This window comes from Elephas maximus, chromosome 4, assembly GCF_024166365.1.
Source record: "Elephas maximus indicus isolate mEleMax1 chromosome 4, mEleMax1 primary haplotype, whole genome shotgun sequence".
Taxonomy (NCBI): Eukaryota; Metazoa; Chordata; class Mammalia; order Proboscidea; family Elephantidae; genus Elephas; species Elephas maximus.
The window spans coordinates 42,240,951-42,260,658 of record NC_064822.1 but is presented as its reverse complement, the minus strand read 5'-3'; the positions used below and the strand labels follow the sequence as shown (position 1 = coordinate 42,260,658).

The following is a 19,708-nucleotide window of genomic DNA, read 5'->3' as shown; positions in this document are numbered from 1 at the left end:
CTGCAGTACTTCATGAAATCTTAGGTTCAAGGTTCTGCGTATGTTTTTCATCCTGCCTGCCATATATCCTACCCAACAAATTGTATCAGTCTTTCCCTGTGTAGTTTGTTATACTTCCTTTGTCCTTTTCTAATTGTCAGGCCTATATTGATTTTTCTCTTTCTTTATACTCTAGTGGTATTTGTTGTCTTATTTGTTTTGGCATTTTAAATTGTATTGCCTTGCATTTCTTCTTACTTGACACATTATTGCCTTCTTTTTCCAATGAGATTTTAACTCCTAAAGGCTAGTAATATCTTGTAATTCATCACACCCCCTAGTGGTGGAACTTTCATATACTTATTGTAGGTGCTAAAACATTTGAATGAATTTAACCTAAGTCAAACATAGTGTGAGAAAATGTCTTTAAAAAAAAATTCGTATGACACATTCCAAATTACATAGATAGCAGTGATTTAGGATCATTTTTACCACTCTACTCCATTGCTATAGGTAATCAAGAGTTGATTATTTATCAAAATAAGCTAGTGATACAGTGCATGAGACTTAAGAACTTCCTGGCCTTTATTTGGGATTTGGATGTCAAATTAATTGAACTTATTTCCTGAGTCAAAGTTATTTTTCCATGTAAAGTTAGCTTATTTTTCAAAATGAAAATACTGTTTTTAGATGTTAAAAGTAAAAGTTACTTATAAAATAAAATACAGAAGTCTAGAGTAGAAGTAAAATGCTACTAGTATTTCCATATATTTTTTGCCAAAAGCATTCATGTTTTGTAAGCATCTTTACAGTGTCTTCCATAAATTAAGTTTGTATTAATGTGATTAACATACAAAACATAGTCACTAAAAATGCAAGTGACTCATCCAAGGTTAAAGAATACAATAAATTATTTTTGGAAGAAAAATCTTACTAAATTAATATGGTAAACTTCAATGGTGGGATGATTTGTAGTTTTGCTGGATGGTCATTACACGCAATATTTCTGTTTGTTTCATTGTTTGCCGGCAACTTTTGGCATAACCCAGGACTACAGTAGGGAAAACTGTAACAGAAAAACACAGAGGACCAGGGTTGCATTGCTTTATTCAGGCATCAGAAGATTTAAACTTTTAGAAACGTAAGTTAGATATTGCTAATTGGCTCTCGTTATTGGTGTGCAGCTGTCTACTAACAACACCCCCCTAATTGTAGTAATTACCTGACATTCAGAAGGGATAAATCCTTAGACCTTAGTGACCCCTCAATTTGAAAAATACTTAAATGTATGTCTAGGTTTTTGGGGTTTTTTTGTAATCACAATATATATTTCCACGAAAGTAAAGTTTTTGTGTATATTCTCATACCATGATTTAAGTAATTTTTAAAAATAGTTAAATTAAAATTTTTTTAACAGAGAAAACCTATTTTCACTAGTTTTCATAGAGGAGCAGAGTTCTTTTAATTCACAAGAGCTTCTGCTTGCTGAGTAATGTAGTAAAAGATGAAGATGCAGATAGTGGAGGATAAAATAAGGCCACTCACTAGAAGTGACCTTGCTTTAGCATAGCTGCCTCACAGTGCTCCTCAGCAGTGTTTCAAATACCATGTGTCCTAGACCTTCCAGATCATTTGAGATGCTTTTATAAATGTTAAAATGCTGCCATAAGCATCGCTACTCTATAATAACAACTTTATTAAATTTTCAGAGAAAAGCAAATGTATCCCAATTAATAAGTTTTTATCATTATTTTTGTTAAGTTTTTGAGTTAAAATAACTAAAAACTATAGAATGTAGTTTAATCACTTTGATACATCAGAAGGCATTTTGTGGCCTTATTTTACCCCAGGGTATATAGTTATATAGATATATCTTAGTTACTAGTCCAGAGGACAAAAAGTTTATTAAATTGAGAGACTTTGCCTCAGAATTTTCTATTACACCTACTTTAATTACCTTCATCAAGAGAAAAGTAGTCAAGTCACTGGGTGGAAAGACAAGATTCCAGGTACCATGGTGGCCAACAGCAGCCTGAGGGATAAACCAAAAGATTTGATCTTTGGTAGATTGAGTGCCTGCTGCCTAACCCAATCTTGGGTGAGTACAACTTAGGTAGTATACATTCTCTAGGACAGTCCAATGGAATTATAATGTGAGCTACATACGTAATTTTAAATTTTCTAATAACTACCTTAAAGTGAAAAGAAACAAGTGAAATTACTTGGAATAATATATTTAATCTAGTATATCCGAAATATTATCATTTCAGTGCTATGTGTGTTATGTGTTAAGTTGAACATACCTCTCTAACCTATTCCATGACCAAACTCATTCTTAACGTTTTCATGTCAAACATTTTTAAAACATTAGAGATACTGTACAGGCTTTTGTTTTGTACTGAGTCTTTGAAATTTGGTGTTACACTTAAAGCACATTTCAGTTACCCATATTTCAGGTGCTCAGTAGCCACGTGTGGCTAGCAACAGCTGTATTGGACAGGACACCTCTAGAGCACCTAGGGAATGTGCACCCATGATGTTAAGAAATACAGCTTCCCTCGTATACAGTATATAATATTACCTTATAGACCTTAGAGAATACCTACATCTCTACCTGGCTAAGTAAGCCACTAACCTCGGTCATGAATTGTTAGCCTTGGGACCACCGATTTCCATGATCAAAATAAATACTTTTCTGTTTAACGTAATCACTGTTTAGTAAAATAGTAATAAATTACAGTATCTTTATTTCCCCAGATAAGACTCTCTAGCCTCTTGTCAATCCTGTTATGTCACATCTAAATTCTGTACATATTTAATATAAGGAAAATAGTTTTATTTTTATGATTTGTACTTAATCTATTAGAAAGCTGTGACTCTTTACATATTTTGAACTGTATTAAGAAAAATGATAATAAATGACCTTAGTTCTTAAAATATTTAAGTCTCTTAAATAATTGGGACTATCATAATCTGATTCGCGTTTTCTTTTATATTTTAAGGACATGGAATATTATCTTGTAAAATGGAAAGGATGGCCAGATTCTACAAATACTTGGGAACCTTTGCAAAATCTCAAGTGCCCATTACTACTTCAGCAATTCTCTAATGACAAGCATAATTTTTTATCTCAGGTAAAGAAAAGCAAAGCAATAACTCTTAAAGACAATAATAAAGCTTTGAAACCTGCCATTGCTGAATACATTGTAAAGAAGGCTAAACAAAGGATAGCTCTGCAAAGATGGCAAGATGAACTCAACAGAAGAAAGAATTATAAAGGAATGATATTCGTTGAAAATACTGTTGACTTAGAGGGCCCGCCTTTGGACTTTTACTACATTAACGAATACAAACCAGCTCCTGGAATCAGTTTAGTAAATGAAGTTACCTTTGGCTGTTCATGCACAGATTGCTTCTTTGAGAAGTGTTGTCCTGCGGAAGCTGGAGTTCTTTTGGCTTATAATAAAAACCAGCAAATCAGAATCCCACCTGGCACCCCCATCTATGAATGCAACTCAAGGTGTCAATGTGGACCTGATTGTCCCAATAGGGTTGTACAGAAAGGCACACAATATTCTCTTTGCATCTTTCGAACTAGCAATGGCTGTGGCTGGGGTGTAAAAACACTTGTGAAGATTAAAAGAATGAGTTTTGTCATGGAATATGTTGGAGAGGTATGTTCAAATTGTGTGCATATGATTTACATTTTTGAGAAGTTACCTTTTTACCTCAGCAACATAAATGTTTGGTACATACTGATACTATTTGCAGATATGTGGAAATTCATGTTCAGGTTTGGGAGAAGAGTTTCACTGGGACAGTTAAAAATATAAACTTGTATATGAACGAAAAATACAGAATGACAAATGAAATGGATATAGTCACCTTTTAACAAATGCCCATTCATAGTCATTGAAACTGACATTTGTATATTTTAAAATGGAACCACTGTTTTTACAAGAAGTCTTAAGACAATCAGATCTAAACACATGCTCACTTTGAAATTTTTAGGTTGTGATTTACTCCATCCATTTCACCAAATACAGCTAATTGTAGTTGGCAAAACTCTATTTTGTATCAACATGAAAGATACTGTAGACCAATGGTTCATAAGCAAGTATTGTATAATAGACATAAAAGCGTTTATTGCCATTCGTAAGAAAACCCAAACTCTGTCCGATAGCTCAGATACTTTGAACCATGAAGGGTGGTCTCTAAATTGCCTTCCAAATACTAGCAAATTTATTTTTATATGGGTAAAACTTATATATGAATATGCTTGTATACATATATATATATGATAGTATTTCCTATGTGTTACTAGTTCAAGCACTTTATATATTAACTCATTAATCTTCTCAACAACTCTGTGAGGTAGTACTATTATCTCCATTATTATAGATAAGGAAACTGAGGCACAGAGAAGTTGGGCAACTTGCCCAATCTCACACAGTAATAAAGAAGAGTCAGGATTCAAAACCAAGGGTCCAAAATCAGTGTTGTTTACTCCCACACATTCTGCCTCAAACTGTAAGGTGGATTAAGCTGTGACTAGAAAAATAAAAGTGTGAGTGCATATCTGGATTTGTTAAATCTGATTGGCTTTTAGTTATTTGGAATTGGTTTGCCTCTAATTATAATCAGTATTCATCTTAGAATTCTAAAATTAGATCTTTGATACTAATATTTTTAGAAAGTGGCAGATTATAGTTAATTGCTATTCAGGATACTGTATCTTGTACAGTCAAATTGTTCCTTTTTGGCTTAATTAATACAGCAGCCAAATTTGGTTGACACTATGAATCACTGTAGACATTTTTGGTTTCTTAAGCTGAGCATGTAGCAAAGCTGTGTTCTTAAGAGCAGAACTACAGATGATGGTTTTGAGCTATAGAATTGCATGAAAACAACCTATCCTGCAAAATTGAACTTTCCATACAGTTGACTGCAAATTAACATACCTTCTTTCTTGTGTTTGTAACACATTTCCATTTGTAACTACACACAAAGTAGTTATAGGAAAATATATACTTTTAGAGCATATTTAGAACATACACGTATAAATTTAGTCATTTGCATTTAGTTACATCCTGTAGAGAGCTATAGTTGTGTAGCTTTTTGAACATCCTAATAAACTACAGTGAAAGTAGTGCAGTGTCTTAGCTTGTTTAATGTTGGGTTGTCTCAAATCCTGTTTAAAAAGTCATAACATTTTTGCACCGTCATTTCTCCTCCATTCATTGTCCCCACCTCTTTCCATCTAGCTCATCAAGAATAGTTTGTATGAATGTTGATGACACTTGAATTTTTTACTTTTTAAACATTCATAGGCATTAATACATTAATAAGCCTTGGCAAATTGTTTTTCAAGTTTCTTGGTTTTCCATTGCTTTGCAGATTTACAGATGAGTATTTCTTCAGTTTAGCCATAGTACATAATATCTGTAGTTTTTTTCTTTTAGGTAATCACAAGTGAAGAAGCTGAAAGACGGGGCCAGTTATATGACAACAAAGGAATCACGTATCTCTTTGATCTAGACTATGAATCTGATGAGTTCACAGTGGATGCGGCTCGATATGGAAATATATCTCATTTTGTGAATCACAGTGTAAGAAATACTTAAAAGTATAAACAAAACTAAAATCCATTTTAATATTGTTTTGAATTATTTTTCTATAGTATCAAGAATAATTATAATTAAACTGTACCCTTTAAAAGTGCTTCACATTTCCAAAGTAACATGAGGGGCTCTTCTTTTAAGTCATGGTATTATCGCTGTATTAGAAAAATAAATATTGAGATGCCTTCCAAATACCATGCATTTTGCAAGACTCTTTACATATGTGACTTCATTTAAACCTTCCATCAACTTTATAAGGTAGGTATTCTCATATCAGAGGAGGAAATTAATGAGCAGAAGTGTTTAAAGGTAAAAAATTTAAGAATCACAACTATCTTAAACAAGGTAACAGAGCTACATTTTAGGATGTTCAACTCTTAAAATGTAAACATGTTAACATTTTTATATTTAAGAATTTGTATTAAAGTATTCAGTGGTATTTTTCTAACTTATAAATTGGTATTCTTCCTTAATTTTTAATTCATGTTTGAAAAAAACTTAGAATACAGTTGGAATCTTAACTCCAGAATCTTAACACTCAAATCTTATACCCTATAAAAACTATTTCCAAAAATAAAGGAAGTTAATAGTTAATTGGGTACCTACTAAGTACTAGGTATATAGCATAACATTAGACTTGTGAGGTTCACACAGTCTTTATTTTACAGATAATAAGGAAAATGTGTCTGGGAGTAAGCTATATAGCGACTGTAGTAAGGAAGTAGATCCTGTTGAACTTTTGATGGATTTCATACCAAGAAGCTTGTTTATGATTAGTATTTAAGTGTCGGAGATTTTCTCAATCCCTTATTAGTTTTCTCATTTACTTAAAATTTTCAGGAATTTTTTTCCTAATGATAAATTCAAGATTCTCCAAAAATCGATGTACTCTAGTCAAAATCACTTGAACTAGTTGTTTTGATTTCTTAGTTTGATTTACTGGATCTTTCTTCTTGCATATTCCATAATTTAGTGTAGAGTAATAAAGATATCAGACAATGCCAAATAAAAGTTTAAGCACTGAAACTTCATGCTTAATCTGAAATTTGAGCTCTTTGGTTCATTTGGTGTTTTAAATCCAATTATTCTAGTTCTAGCATATGCCTTACTGAAATATTTACAGGTAAAATGATGTGTTACCTGGAATTTGCATTAACATTCTCCAGAATAAAAAGTTGGGCGTAGATGAAACAGGATTGGCTAAATGTTAATCATTGTTAAAGCTACATCGTGGATACATGGAGATTTATTATATTTTCTCTACTTTTAAGTAAGCCTGAGATTTTCCCTGAGTAAAAACGGTATTTTTAAATGTGAATACCTCAAAGACCTCTAAACAGTAAGCAACTTAGTTTCCAGCAGAACTTAAAAAACTATTATTCTGGGAAATTAAAGATTTTCTGTGGCTTGTAGAACTCGTTTGCATTATTTTTCCTTAAATGGTTTATAATGTTCCTTTTTAGTGTGACCCAAATCTTCAAGTGTTCAATGTTTTCATTGATAACCTCGATACTCGTTTTCCTCGAATTGCATTATTTTCCACAAGAACCATAAATGCTGGAGAAGAGCTGACTTTTGATTATCAAATGAAAGGTATGGCTTTTCAAGTATAATTTCAGTATGAAGAGTCTAATTTGTAGAAAAGGAAAAGACTTTAGATCACCTGGACTAAACTAGTCCTAAAGTTGAAAAAAATTAAGGCTAAAAGTTTGTTTTGTTACTCAAGGACACAAAGCTAGCGTGGCAGGCTAAAGCTAGGATCCAGGTCTGCCCGGCCTTGGACTGAGTAATGTTCTCTCTTCCTCATCATGGTGCTTCTTGACTTTTTTCAGAACTTCCCTTTGGAAGCTTATTTATTATAACATCATTACTCAATACCATGCTATTTATATTTAAAAAATGAGAAGCCTGCATTTCTGAATATTAACTAAGAGATACGTATTCAAAAGATCAAAAATGTGATTTAAATCACATGAATATAATTCCTTCCTACTGACCCTGGCTTTTAAATAGAACATTTAATTCTGTTTCCTTTATTGTGACAGTATGAATGTTTCTTCCCTTTGTTTTTCTAAGAATGATCCCCCTTTACATACTACTTTTTGACTTCACATTATGTACTCTTTAAGTAATATATAAAATGAATAATTGCATATTGGATTTTCCCAGTAAGTTTCATCATTCAGAAATCCATTCTTACAAACATGGGCCCAAAGGATACACTTTACCTTTTATTAGTTCACATTATTTTCCCTTCAGAGTCCTGGTGGCATAGTGGTTAAAAGCTCAGCTGCTAACCAGAAGGTCAGCAGTTCGAATCCACCAGCTGCTCCTTGGAAACCCTATGGGGCAGTTCTGCTCTGTCCTCTAGTGTGCTATGAGTCAGAATAGACTCGATGACAATGGATTTTTTTTTTTTTTTTTTGGTTTATTATCTCCTCAGGAAAATTTCATAATGATTTGTTTCTGTACATTCACATTTATTCATATATTGTTGTTAGGTGTTGTGGAGTCCATTTTTTGACTCATAGCGACCCCATATGACAGAGTAGAACTGCCCCATTGGGTTTTCTAGGCTGTAATCTTTATAGGAGCAGATCAGCAGGCCTTTCTCCCTCTGAGCCGCTGGGTGGGTTCAAACCGCCAATCTTTTGGTTCGCAGCCGAGCCACCAGGGCTCCTTATTATATATACAAAGGAAAATTACATTTCTTTAGGAGTTAACTTAACCCTAGTGATCTTGAATACATAAGCACCCGTTCTAGCTACTTTAAAACTAATTGAAAATTTGAAATTCATTCTAAGTTATCTTGACTCTCTTTTGCCTGTATTTCTTTTTCTGTGTATTCAGGTTCCGGAGATATATCTTCAGATTCTGTGGACCATAGCCCAGCCAAAAAGAGGATCAGAACTGTGTGCAAATGTGGAGCTGTGACTTGCCGGGGTTACCTCAACTGAATATTCAGAAAATAGAACTGATGATAGTTTTGTTTTTTCTAAATGTTAACATTTTAAAGACCAAGTATTTGGGAATATTTTTTCATATTATCACGATTATGCCTATGTTAATTTATAACTCATATTTCAAAACATAGCCAAAGGCATTGCTGAGGCTTCTGAAGAGAGGGACACAGGGCCACACAGACTAAAGTGTACATATTTAGTGGTTGGGTGCCAAGCATGGAAGGAAAGCTGTTTACAGCTCAAGATACACATACTTAAGTCTGTGAATAGAGAAATGCCTCCTTCAGTGTATGAAAAGTATTAAACTGATAATGTAGCAGTTGCTAAAATCAAATAACTCAGTTTGCCATATACCTTGGAAAAATGGCTAATTCAATTTAGACAAATATACAAGTTCTACTTTTGTTGTTAAATTGTCATTCCTATTTACCTACTTAATGCCTACCGTGCTTGTATTTGAGACAACTAGGTGGTACCAAATTTTATACTCTATTTTCTACTTTTTTCACTAAAACATTGGCATCTGAATGATATAAAAAAGTAAAGGCATAAAATTAAATGTAAAAAATGTATAGCTTGATTTCCTATTTTGAAGCAATCTTTGCCTTTATGGAGGGTTATGTGTCTGATCCAGTAGTGCTTAAAGATTTTTTTACCCTGTAGATGAAAAATCTCCAGAAAGCCTTCTCTAAAAGTCCCGAATACCTAGCCATTATGCCTTTTCGAAAGGATGAAGCAGTGGGACCAGGTGGGTGTTGTGGAGCGCTAGTTAGAGGAATGGAGCATTTTGAGGACACCTCTTAAAACGTGAATTAGGATATCCATGTTGAGTATTGAGTACGCCTGGTCTAAACAGTAAAACAAGATACCCATGGGAACAGCCATACCTAGCGATAGTGTTTCACGAAATACGTTAACATTACGTCTCCTGTATTTCAGGCAGTTTTAATATTTCCTTTCCACAAAATTTAATTTTTTTATTTCCTACAGACTCTTCTTGAAAAGTAATCTATATTTTGAACTGGTAACTTGTTTTATACATGAATTTTTTAGATGTAACAGAGCTAACGTGAGTTGGCCAAAAGTAGCTTTTTGTGTGCCTGAATTATGAGACCATTTATTAGTTGAACTATAAAAATTGAAATGCAATATATTAGGTTTTTATTTTATTTTTTCTGCCTCATAAAGCCTCAATCAGGAAGAATTATGTTTTCATCTCTTTCTGACTCTGGGATTCCTAATTGTGGTATCCAGTAAGAAGATAAATGCAACAAGTAAATTTAGCTTTCAGTATTGCTAATTAAGTTTTACCTAAGCTCATTCCCCTAAGCTTTAGTGGCTTAAATAAGCTTGGGTAAAATTGAACTGACCTCAAGAATGTAGCACTTCAGATATCTTCTCAATCCTTAATCCTTTTTTGGGAGAAACCATACTTTTATTCATTATATTCCATCACGATTTTGTTCTCATAATACAGACTGAATTGACATATTTGGTACCTCAGTATACCCACTAACCAAAATGTACAGAATGTCTTAAGGCAAATGGATTTTTTAATGCCATTATGTTTTCTTCATGAAAAATTAGTGATGTCGTGTCGGTGCTGAGAAAGGGTCGCAGATTTACAGGTTGCTGCCAGTTGCCACGCTTCAAATTATGATTTTCACAGATTGAGAGATGTAATCTTAACATCCTTTTTAAAAAGTCAGTGTTCTACTGTCAAGTTATTTGATCGTGTCTAATTTTTCTGTGTTAAAAAATGTGAAACTGGAAGGCAAAGGAAAAAAGGCTGTTTGCAGTAAGCCTGTAGTTTTGTCTTGTCCTTGTTAATAGAAATTTAATGGGCCTTTGAGATTCTAAGTACCTTTGTTACCCTTACGTTATTAAAGAGCTGAATTTACACAGTAAAGTAACAAACTAAGCTTTAACTTTTTAAGTCAACATTTATCTTCTTTAGTTTCCTGAAGTTGTTAGAATTTGTTCTCTCAAATATAAAGCAAATATTCAAGGGTGATATTTAGATCAAGTTTAAAATGTAAATTAATCCATTGTACAAGTTGTATCAATACTGTTTTCAGTATCTATATAAAGGGATTGTGAAACACAGTTGGTAATCTCAGGGTTTTTTCCCATACATGGCAAAATATAGACTGCACTTATTTTTCTTATAGCTGAACAGTTTCTCCTTAGCAAAATAAATTCAGTTTCGCATCTGATGTTCTATTTATGTGTTAGATTTGTTTTTGAATATTTTACTGTTGTTTTCTAGTAAGGCTACAAAAAAGGACAGAAAAATACTGATGTCTGATTCCGGACTACCTGCTGATGAGATTAACCAAAGGCTTGTATGCAAGTCCTGTAAATGTTACTTTCAAGAAAGCTTATCGTTGTCATGGTTTGTGCATTTGAATATTAAAGTACAGAATTTTACATTTCGTTAGTATAATGTGGATGAATATTTCTGAATTTTTTACAGTGTCATTAGTCACCAGGTACTTAAATGTATAGTTACTAAGTACTGCCTTGCATATGCAAAGGAATTCTAGAATTCAGAGCTAACATTCACTGAACAAGCCTTAGGCCCTTTATAGGTTGGTGCGATCGTCCCTATATTATACCTAAAGAAACAGACTTAGGCCAGTTAAGTGGCATTACTATGCCCAAGATGATCCAGCTAGTAGGCAGTGGTGGTTCAGTGGTACAATTCTCGCCTTCCATGCAGGAGACCTGGGTTTGATTCCCAGTGAATGCACTTCATGTGCAGCTACCACTTGACCGTCATTGGAGGTTTGCTGGGTTACTTGACAGAAGCTAATAACAGGGTGACTATTTTTAAAATATTTAATCTTCAACTTCAGCCAAGCTTTTTAAAAGTCAATTTCTACTATTAAACATCTTAAGTCCTGCGACTCCTCTCTGAGGTAAATGTGCTAGTCCTTGGGTTTCTTCACTTTTCCTTTTATACTTTACAGTTCTTGAAAAATTGAGTAGCCACTATAATTTATATCTTGTCCGTTTTTATGCTTGTATTGAGAGGCATTATTGCATAGTGGTTAAGAGCATGGGGAAACCCTGGTGGCGTAGTGGTTAAGTGCTACGGCTGCCAACCAAAGGGTTGGCAGTTTGAATCCGCCAGGCGGATCCTTGGAATCTCCATGGGGCAGTTCTGCTCTGTCCTATAGGGTCACTATGAGTCGGAATCGACTCGACGGCACCGGGTAAGAGCATAGAGTATGGAGCCAAATTGCCTGTTTGAATCCTGGTTTTACTCCTTACTAGCTGTGTATCTCTCTGTGCCTTAATCTCCTCATCTATAAAATGGGCATAACAAATGTAATTACGTCAAAGGATTGTTGTGAGGATGAAGTGAGTTGATGTACAGTTGATGTACAAAAGAACAGTCACAAAAAAAGCACATCTATTATTACTCTGTAATATGAAACATTACTTTAAAATCTCTGGTGATCAATACATGTTTGTTGGTCAAAGTCTGTTCTGGTGTTAGCCCTTAATTTCAGCCAGCATTCATTATATGCCTATTATCATATGCCAGACTCATATAAAACAGTGAAAATGTGGCAGTATGTAATACTAAATTAGTAGTGTGATTATAAAATACTAAGAATATATTCAAAAGAATGTTTACAGGTATTTTTTGAACAGCAAAGTGAAAAAACACTTTGAATCATAAGCTATACTATTGAGACTAAATCTTAAGTGTCAGTAAATGTATGCAAATAGTTATATTTGATTAAATGATTTATGATAATGAAGTATAACTAATTTGTAGAGCCATAAATAAAAAATGAAAAGTCTCTGGGACTCTGTAATGGCTAGATACTAAACCAGTTACCTCCAATCCCTACTTGTTGCAGTGATTTTTTTATTCACTTTGAATTTATGTAATAACTCTAAGGGGAAATGGGTAAAATGGAGTGGAAATAACTATAGTCCTGCCCCAATCATACTGAGTCTGTATTGCCACATATTAAAAAAAGAAAGTATTTCATTACACAGTAAGCTCACATCAGCAGCTGCCTAGAAAAGAGGAGTCAGCGTTCCTTTAATGATGAGGTTAGGACAGTGAGGAGAAAAAAAAAACCCTCCTTGTATTTTTTCTTAAATTCCTTTGCCCCCAGGTTCCTTATTTTCGCACCAGTCTCTGCTGTTGTATGTGTTAATAAAACTACTGAGTAATTTATTCCTCTAAGATTGGTCAGAAATGAGATGAACCAGGCTCCTCGACCTCCCCCATGCCGTATTAAACACGTCAGTTACTCCCCCTCATTCTTCCTCTAGTGTAAGTCAATTTTGTAGCCAAACCTTGAAGCCTAAGTCTCACTGTCTAATTTTTCCCACCCCCACCCCCCCGAAAGAGGCATCCCCAGATGTAAATGGACAAGGGCTGTCATCAGGCCTCATTTGTCCTGCTTCTAACATTTGTGAATGGAACACTCCCACTGGGAGAAATGAGGGCTGGCTTCCTGGGTGCTCTCGGCACTGGTTCTTCTGAATGCCTGACTTGTTTTCCTTTCCCACTGACTCGTAAGTCTTAGAACCCTAGTCTTGTAGGTGTGATACTTAACTTTTACATGATAATAATGCATGTCATTATGTGTGTGTTTAACTGATCTACAAAGTATGCTTTAGTGATTCCATTTAAATGTTTTAAGTGAAATATCCGCTTTTGTTTCCTTAATCCATGAAATATCAGCACACCAGTGTGTTTACGAATATTAATAAAAGTTTATTAAATCCTCATATAAAACAATACAAAAGCATTAACTCACCACTGATGGGCTTTAAGGAAGTTGAAATGACAACACATACTTGAGCCATTTAATTCTGAAGGATTGTCTTTTAGGTACTCATGTTTCTAATTTTACCACTGTGCTCACAGCAAGGTTCTTAAGTGATGTGATGTCTTCTGAGATACATAAGGTGCTGATTTTTCCCTATACTTGTCAGTTTATTGAAATAATCCAAGTTTATTCATTCACTTTGAGTGATGTGTTTTTATGACTCAGGATATGGCCTCCTTTGGCGAATGTCCCACGTGTACTTGAAGAGAATGTACCCTGTTACCGAGTGGTGGTAGTTCTCGTTAGGTGCCATCAGTCGATCCCGACCCCTAGCGACCCCACGTGACAGAGCAGAGCCGTCCCGTGGGGTTTTCTTGGCTGTAATCTCTGAGAGCAGAGCACCAGGTCTTTCTCCCTCGGAGCCACTGGCTGGGTTCAAACTGCCAGCCTTTCAGCAGCCGAGCACTTAATCGTTTGTGCCTCTAGGGCCCCTTTAATAGGTGGAATGTTATATAGATGTCAGAGCCAGTTGGTTGATGTTCACTTCTGTATCCTTGCTGATGTTGTCTACTGAGAAAGAAATGCTAAAGTCTCCAACTATAATTGTGCATTTATCTCATTCTCCTTTCAGCTGGCAGTTTTTGCCTCATGTATTTTGAAGCTCTTGTTAGATGTATACACACTTAAGGTTGTTATGTTTTCTTGGTGAACTGACCTTTTACCACTAGGAAATTTATCTGATGTTAATACAACCCTCTGACTTTAATTCATGTTTGCATGGTATATCTTTTTCAACCCTTTAAACCTACCTATATCTAAGTTTCTTACAGACAGCATATAGTTGGGGTATTTTTTTTTTATTTCATTCTGATGATCTTTTTTTTAATTTTATTGTGCTTTAGGTGAAAGTTTATGGAATAAATTAGTTTCTCATTCAAAAACATATATATAGATTTTTTTGTAACATTGATTGTGACCCCCGCAATGTGTCAGCACTCTTCCCTTTCTACCCCGGGTTGGCTGTGTCCATTCTTTCAGTTTTCCTGTCCCTTCCTGCCTTCTCATCTGTGTTTTTGGTCAGGTGTTGTTGTCCATTTGGTCTCATATACTTGATTGAACTAAGAAGCATGTTCCTCATGTGTGTTGTTTTATAGGGCTGTCTGTAATCCTTGGCTGAAATGATTTGGACTGGGAGTGGCCTCAGTTCTGAGTTAGCAGGGTATCTGGGGCTGTAGTCTTTGGGGTTCCTTCAGTCTCTGTCAGACCAGTTAAGCCTGGTCTTTTTTTTTTTTTTGTGAATTTGAGTTTTGTTCTACATTTTTCTCCTGCTCTGTCTGGGACCCTATATTGTGATCTCTGTCAGAGCAATCAGTGGTGGTAGCTGGGCACCGTGTAGTTCTGGGCTCAGGCTGGTAGAGGCTATGGTTCATGTGGTCCATTTGTCCTTTGGACTAATATTTTCCCTGTGTCTTTGGTTTTCTTCATTGACAACATCTTCTCATTGGTGTGTTTAGAGACCATTTTCATTTAATGTAATTGATAGGTTTAGATTCAGTTCTACCATTTTTGTTTCCTCTGTTTTTTGTTCCTGTTTCCCCTTTTCTGCCTTCTTTTAGTTACCTGAATGCTTTTTACTATTCTATTTACTGTGATCTTGACTATTATTTCTCAGAATAGGTTTTTTAGTAGTTCCTCTAGAATGAAGTAACTTTGATTCTTAAATATCTAAGAGTGGGCTTTTTTTTTCCTTCCAGCTATGACATTCTCACCTGTAGCCAGCTTCTCATATAAAAACTGTAAGTGTTCTTGTTTAGGTAGCTCAGCATCTGGAGTTGAGGGAATTTCAAAATCAGAGGAGCTCTGAGAATCTGCCTTTGTGCTAGGATTTTGCAACCATTTTTCCTCAGGTGTGTTTTTCCCACTACTTAGAGTAGTTGGTTCTCCAATACCAGGAACTATATTTACATCTTGAGCCCTGCTTTTAGAATCAGAGTGAGTATCCTTTGGGGAAAGTACATTTTGTTCCAGCTGAGAGGCAGCAATATTCCCTTTGATTCTTGGTCTGAAGCCACCTTTGTTTAAGGAAGTAGTATCATTACAGTTTCTCTCTTGGGAAGTTAACAACACTGTGTCAGCTTGGCTGTCCCAGCCTTGACTGCCTTGTTCTGATATGTGTGTTGACTGAGAAGAATTTTGGGAAGAGATGTGGGTTGATTCCCCATCAGAGTCACTGAAAAGCTTTGGTGACTGAGAAGCCCCTGCCTCTGTGGAAGAATGGAAGTTTTCCAAACCATCATCTGTGATTTCATCATTTCTTTTAAAGAATACTTCCCACTGTGGTACATCCACATCAGTCTTCTGCTGGCGAAGTGTTACAGGATCCGTGTGTCCTTGCAATGGAGCTGAGATGCCTAATTCATCTTCACTTTCACTGTTGGATTCTTGACAATCTACAAAGTTTGCCAAAATAGGGGTTTGCATATTCTCTTCTTTGTAGCATCCTGTACTTTGTCTCGGGTTTTCAGGCTGATTTTGTGATATTGCAGTCATTGAAAAGACCTCATGATTTTGTGATACCGCGGTCATTGAAAAGACCTCAGGGTGAAGAGCTTGCTGGCTTGGAACCTTGTGCCTTAAAGGTACTGGTGGAGGGTCATCAAAGAGGTCATCATCCTCCTCCTCTGTAAGAAAAACAAAATAGGTTTAGAAGCAACAAAATGCAAAAGCAGCCAGTCTGTGCTTTTAATAAAAATCCAATTTATAGCATTTAATTCTTGCAACTGCAAAGAACATGGAGTTCACTCTTCTTCAGAGAGAAATTAAAAGGCCCCTATTCTTGAGAAATTCTGCGCAATGTGATTACCACTGTTCATGTTTCTGTAACGCCAGGTGGTAAGTTGAGACTGTAAAATCTGTGTTCACCAAATAAAGCCACGCCACCATGTATCTGTGGTTCCCAAACCTGACTGAACATTAGCATCACCTGGACAGCTTTTTAAAAAATAACTCTCTGTGTCTCATTCCAGATCTACCAACTCAGTCTCCGAAGATGGGACCCAATAGTTTGATTTTGTTTTGTGTTTGAAGTTCTACAGCTGGTTCTGTTCATCAGCTAGGTTTGTGAACTACCCAGAAAAAGAAGTCTGGAAACTCTGTGTGCTATGCAAAGAGTAGATGCTCAACCGTGCTGGGTGATTTAAGAAAAAGAATAGGTTTTTGTTTTCTTCTTCTTCTTTTTTCCTTAAGTTTTCCTCTTCTGAATGTTTTATTGATACCTACTTTGGGCACAAAACTGTGAGACATGTTGGGGAACACATAGGGGTTAGATCAGCCTTAACCAAAATACTGAATAGGCTACATAAGAGTACATTTTACTGATTTTTAAGCATTCTACATTAGAGTATATTAACCCACTTAAATTCTTAAAATGAGGAGGCTTAGCAAATGAAATTATCATATATGTATGAAAGGCCTGGCAAACTGCTTCCATAAAGATTACAGCTAAGAAAACCCTATGGAACAGTTCTATTCTGCAACACATGGGGTCATCATGACTCAAAGCTGACTTCATAGCAGCTAACAACAATCTGTATGGCAACTTATTATTCTGCTGAATCTGATGTTAACTTACAACCTTAAAAAGATCATTATTTTCCCAGTGATAAAGGATGTGGCTAACCGCTGCATTTTTAAAAGCCACTAAAATAATGGACTATAAAGACTATCATGAAGCTCCCATGTTACCTGTAAGGAAGCTGGCCCAGAGAACGTGCATGGTAACACACAGGCCATAAAACTAGTTTGTGGCACAGCCAGGACTCACACCTAATTCTTAGGTCCAGTATTCTATTATGATTTATAATTATCCAAACAAGGAAGTGTTTATCCTTCTTTACTGCAGGGGCTTACAGTGACTAAGATACCTAGCTACTGTATTTGGAATCACCCTAGTCTATAAGATAGGCCTTTACTTTAAGCCGTGGATTATATATCTGCTTTAGCTGTTCCACTAGTGTACCAGAGTTATCTTTTTATGAAATGTTTTTGTATTATCTCTAAGTTTTATGTTCTTCAGGGTCTGTGACTATACCGGTATCATGGTATGTTTCCATTGTACAATACTTTAATCTGTGGAAACATTTTCACTTTATCTCATCTGTAGTATATGAAAAACAAGTGATGCTTCTATACTATTAGAAGTTTACTCTGATATTATATAATTATATATTTTTTTCTGTAATAACCATATAAAAATTTAAAACATCTTAATATAAAAATGGAAAGGCATATAACACTGAGAAAAAGTCACAAGTACAACAATGTTGAAATTCCTAAGAGTTTATACAAACTGATAATAAAAACACCTAAATCCAATGGAAAAAAGGGACAAATGTCATAAATCATTCATAGATATTTTCCACTGTCATACACTGTTCATGTTTGCTATAAATTGGTATGATAGCAAATTGGCAATATGTATTAAGCACCTTAATATCTATACTTTAACTCAGTAATGAGAAATACGAAACAGAATTAGGTACATGTTCACTAAACCCACTGCCATCAAGTCGATTCTGATTCATAGCGACCCTATAGGACAGAGTAGAACTGCCCCATAGAGTTTCCAAGGAGTGCCTGACGGATTCAAACTGCCGACCTTTTGGGTAGCAGCTGTAGCACTTAACTACTACGCCACCAGGGTTTCCCACATGTTCACCACAATATAAGAGTAAAAAGTAAAAAACAACCTAAATGTATAATGACAAAAATTAAATACAGATTTATGATCAAAATGCAAAATATACAGTCATTAAAATGGTGTTATTGAAGAATAACAAAAATTTTCCAGTAGAATAAGTGAAAAAATACATATATGTATATATACACACGCATATATAATGGTCCAAGCTGTGGACTAAGTTATGTCACAGGGCTGGTGTATTGCTGGCCTTGCCAGCTGAAGGGGGACTTATTCCAGTGGTCCTTCAACACAGCTATGGAGAAAAAGCCATTAGCTGGACCATTAGCTGCCTACTGTAAAAAAAAAATGGGTTAATTTGCTTAAGCAGTGAAACCACATCGGGAACAGCAGCTGCAATAGGAGTCACCACCCGGTTACATTTACGATAATGCACTGTCATTCTCCAAGATCCTTTTTTTTTTTTTTTTTACACAGGCCAGATAGGCTAGTTGAATAAGGATGTGGTGGGAATCACCACCCCTGCATCCTTCAAGTCCTTGATGGTGGCAGTAATCTCTGCAGTCCCTCCAGGAATGTGGTATTGCTTGTGGTTTACTAGTTTCCTGGGTAGAAGCTGTTCTAATGGCTTCCACTTGGCCTTTCCTACCATAATAGCCCTTAATTCAAATGTCTGGGATCCAATGTGGAAGTTGTGCCAGTTGCTGACTATGTCTATTCCAGTTATGCATCCTGGAACTGGGAAAATCATTTCAAGATGGGTTCGGGGACCCACTGGATCCACTGTGAGATGAACTTGAGCTAAAATTCCATCGATAACCTGGTTTCCATACGCTCCGACTCTGGTGGGCCAGTGTCATTTTGGGTCTCCTGGAATTACAGTTAGTTCAAAACCAGTGTCCACATAAAAGGATTATTTCCTTTTCCCCAATGAATAGTCACTCTGGTAAAAGGCTGCAGATCACCTTGGATGAGACAGGGAGAAAGATTAACATAAATTTTTGGCAGTGTAGTGGGGTCCTTCCTCAAGGAGACCTGGCCTCCCCTACGTTCAAGGGGTTGTAAACCTAAAACTTTGTGAGTCTGTAAAGTGACTCAGGTCTGGGAATTGAGGGGCCATGACTCTAACCTGGCGATTTGAGTTGTACTGCCGTTCACTTGACCTAGAATTCTTCCATTTGTACAGATAGATGTTTAGTAGATTTCCCATCTGTTTCACTCCGACGTATACCGTGACTAAGTAGACAATGCCACAAGTCCATACAAGTCAGACTATTCTGATGACTGCTTTGATTCTGCTGTCCATTACAGTAACCATGCCCCCCTTGTCTTTGTCAATGGAGTGCCACCACTTGGTCCCTAACACATGGGGTCCAACCAGTCCCATTGTAATTAGGTATCTTAATTCAGTTAGGGGAGTTCCCACTGTCAAATCTGACTTTCATAAAATAGCAATCACAGCAGACTTCAAAGATACTGGGGCTCCCTTCACAAATTTGTTCTCACCGTTGTGGTGAAAAGTGTGTCCTCTGGGTACTCTATTAATTGGTCTGTGAGTCCAACTTGATAAATCCACTCTAACATGGCAATTTCCCTAAGCCTTTGGACACCTACAGTATACCAAGGCAGGTCTGACATTTTAAC

General features: G+C 35.8%; 2 protein-coding genes across 4 annotated transcripts in view; one reads left to right on the top strand and one right to left on the bottom strand.

Annotated features, from left to right (window-relative positions):
- SUV39H2 (SUV39H2 histone lysine methyltransferase) overlaps nt 1-10,452 on the top strand; it is a 28,396-nt gene extending 17,944 nt beyond the window's left edge. For both annotated transcript variants that reach the window (XM_049881946.1, XM_049881945.1), the window contains 4 exons: nt 2,982-3,653; nt 5,442-5,588; nt 7,064-7,193; nt 8,451-10,452. In XM_049881946.1, coding sequence (XP_049737903.1) covers nt 2,985-3,653; nt 5,442-5,588; nt 7,064-7,193; nt 8,451-8,557 — 1,053 coding nt within the window. In that variant the 5' untranslated portion in view covers nt 2,982-2,984 and the 3' untranslated portion in view covers nt 8,558-10,452. The remainder of the gene's footprint in view (nt 1-2,981; nt 3,654-5,441; nt 5,589-7,063; nt 7,194-8,450) is intronic.
- Nucleotides 10,453-13,302: 2,850 nt separating this feature from the next.
- Nucleotides 13,303-19,708, bottom strand: part of DCLRE1C (DNA cross-link repair 1C) — a 55,309-nt gene continuing 48,903 nt past the window's right edge. For both annotated transcript variants that reach the window (XM_049881942.1, XM_049881943.1), the window contains one exon: nt 13,303-16,046. In XM_049881942.1, the coding sequence (XP_049737899.1) occupies nt 15,091-16,046 (956 nt within the window). In that variant the 3' untranslated portion in view covers nt 13,303-15,090. The remainder of the gene's footprint in view (nt 16,047-19,708) is intronic.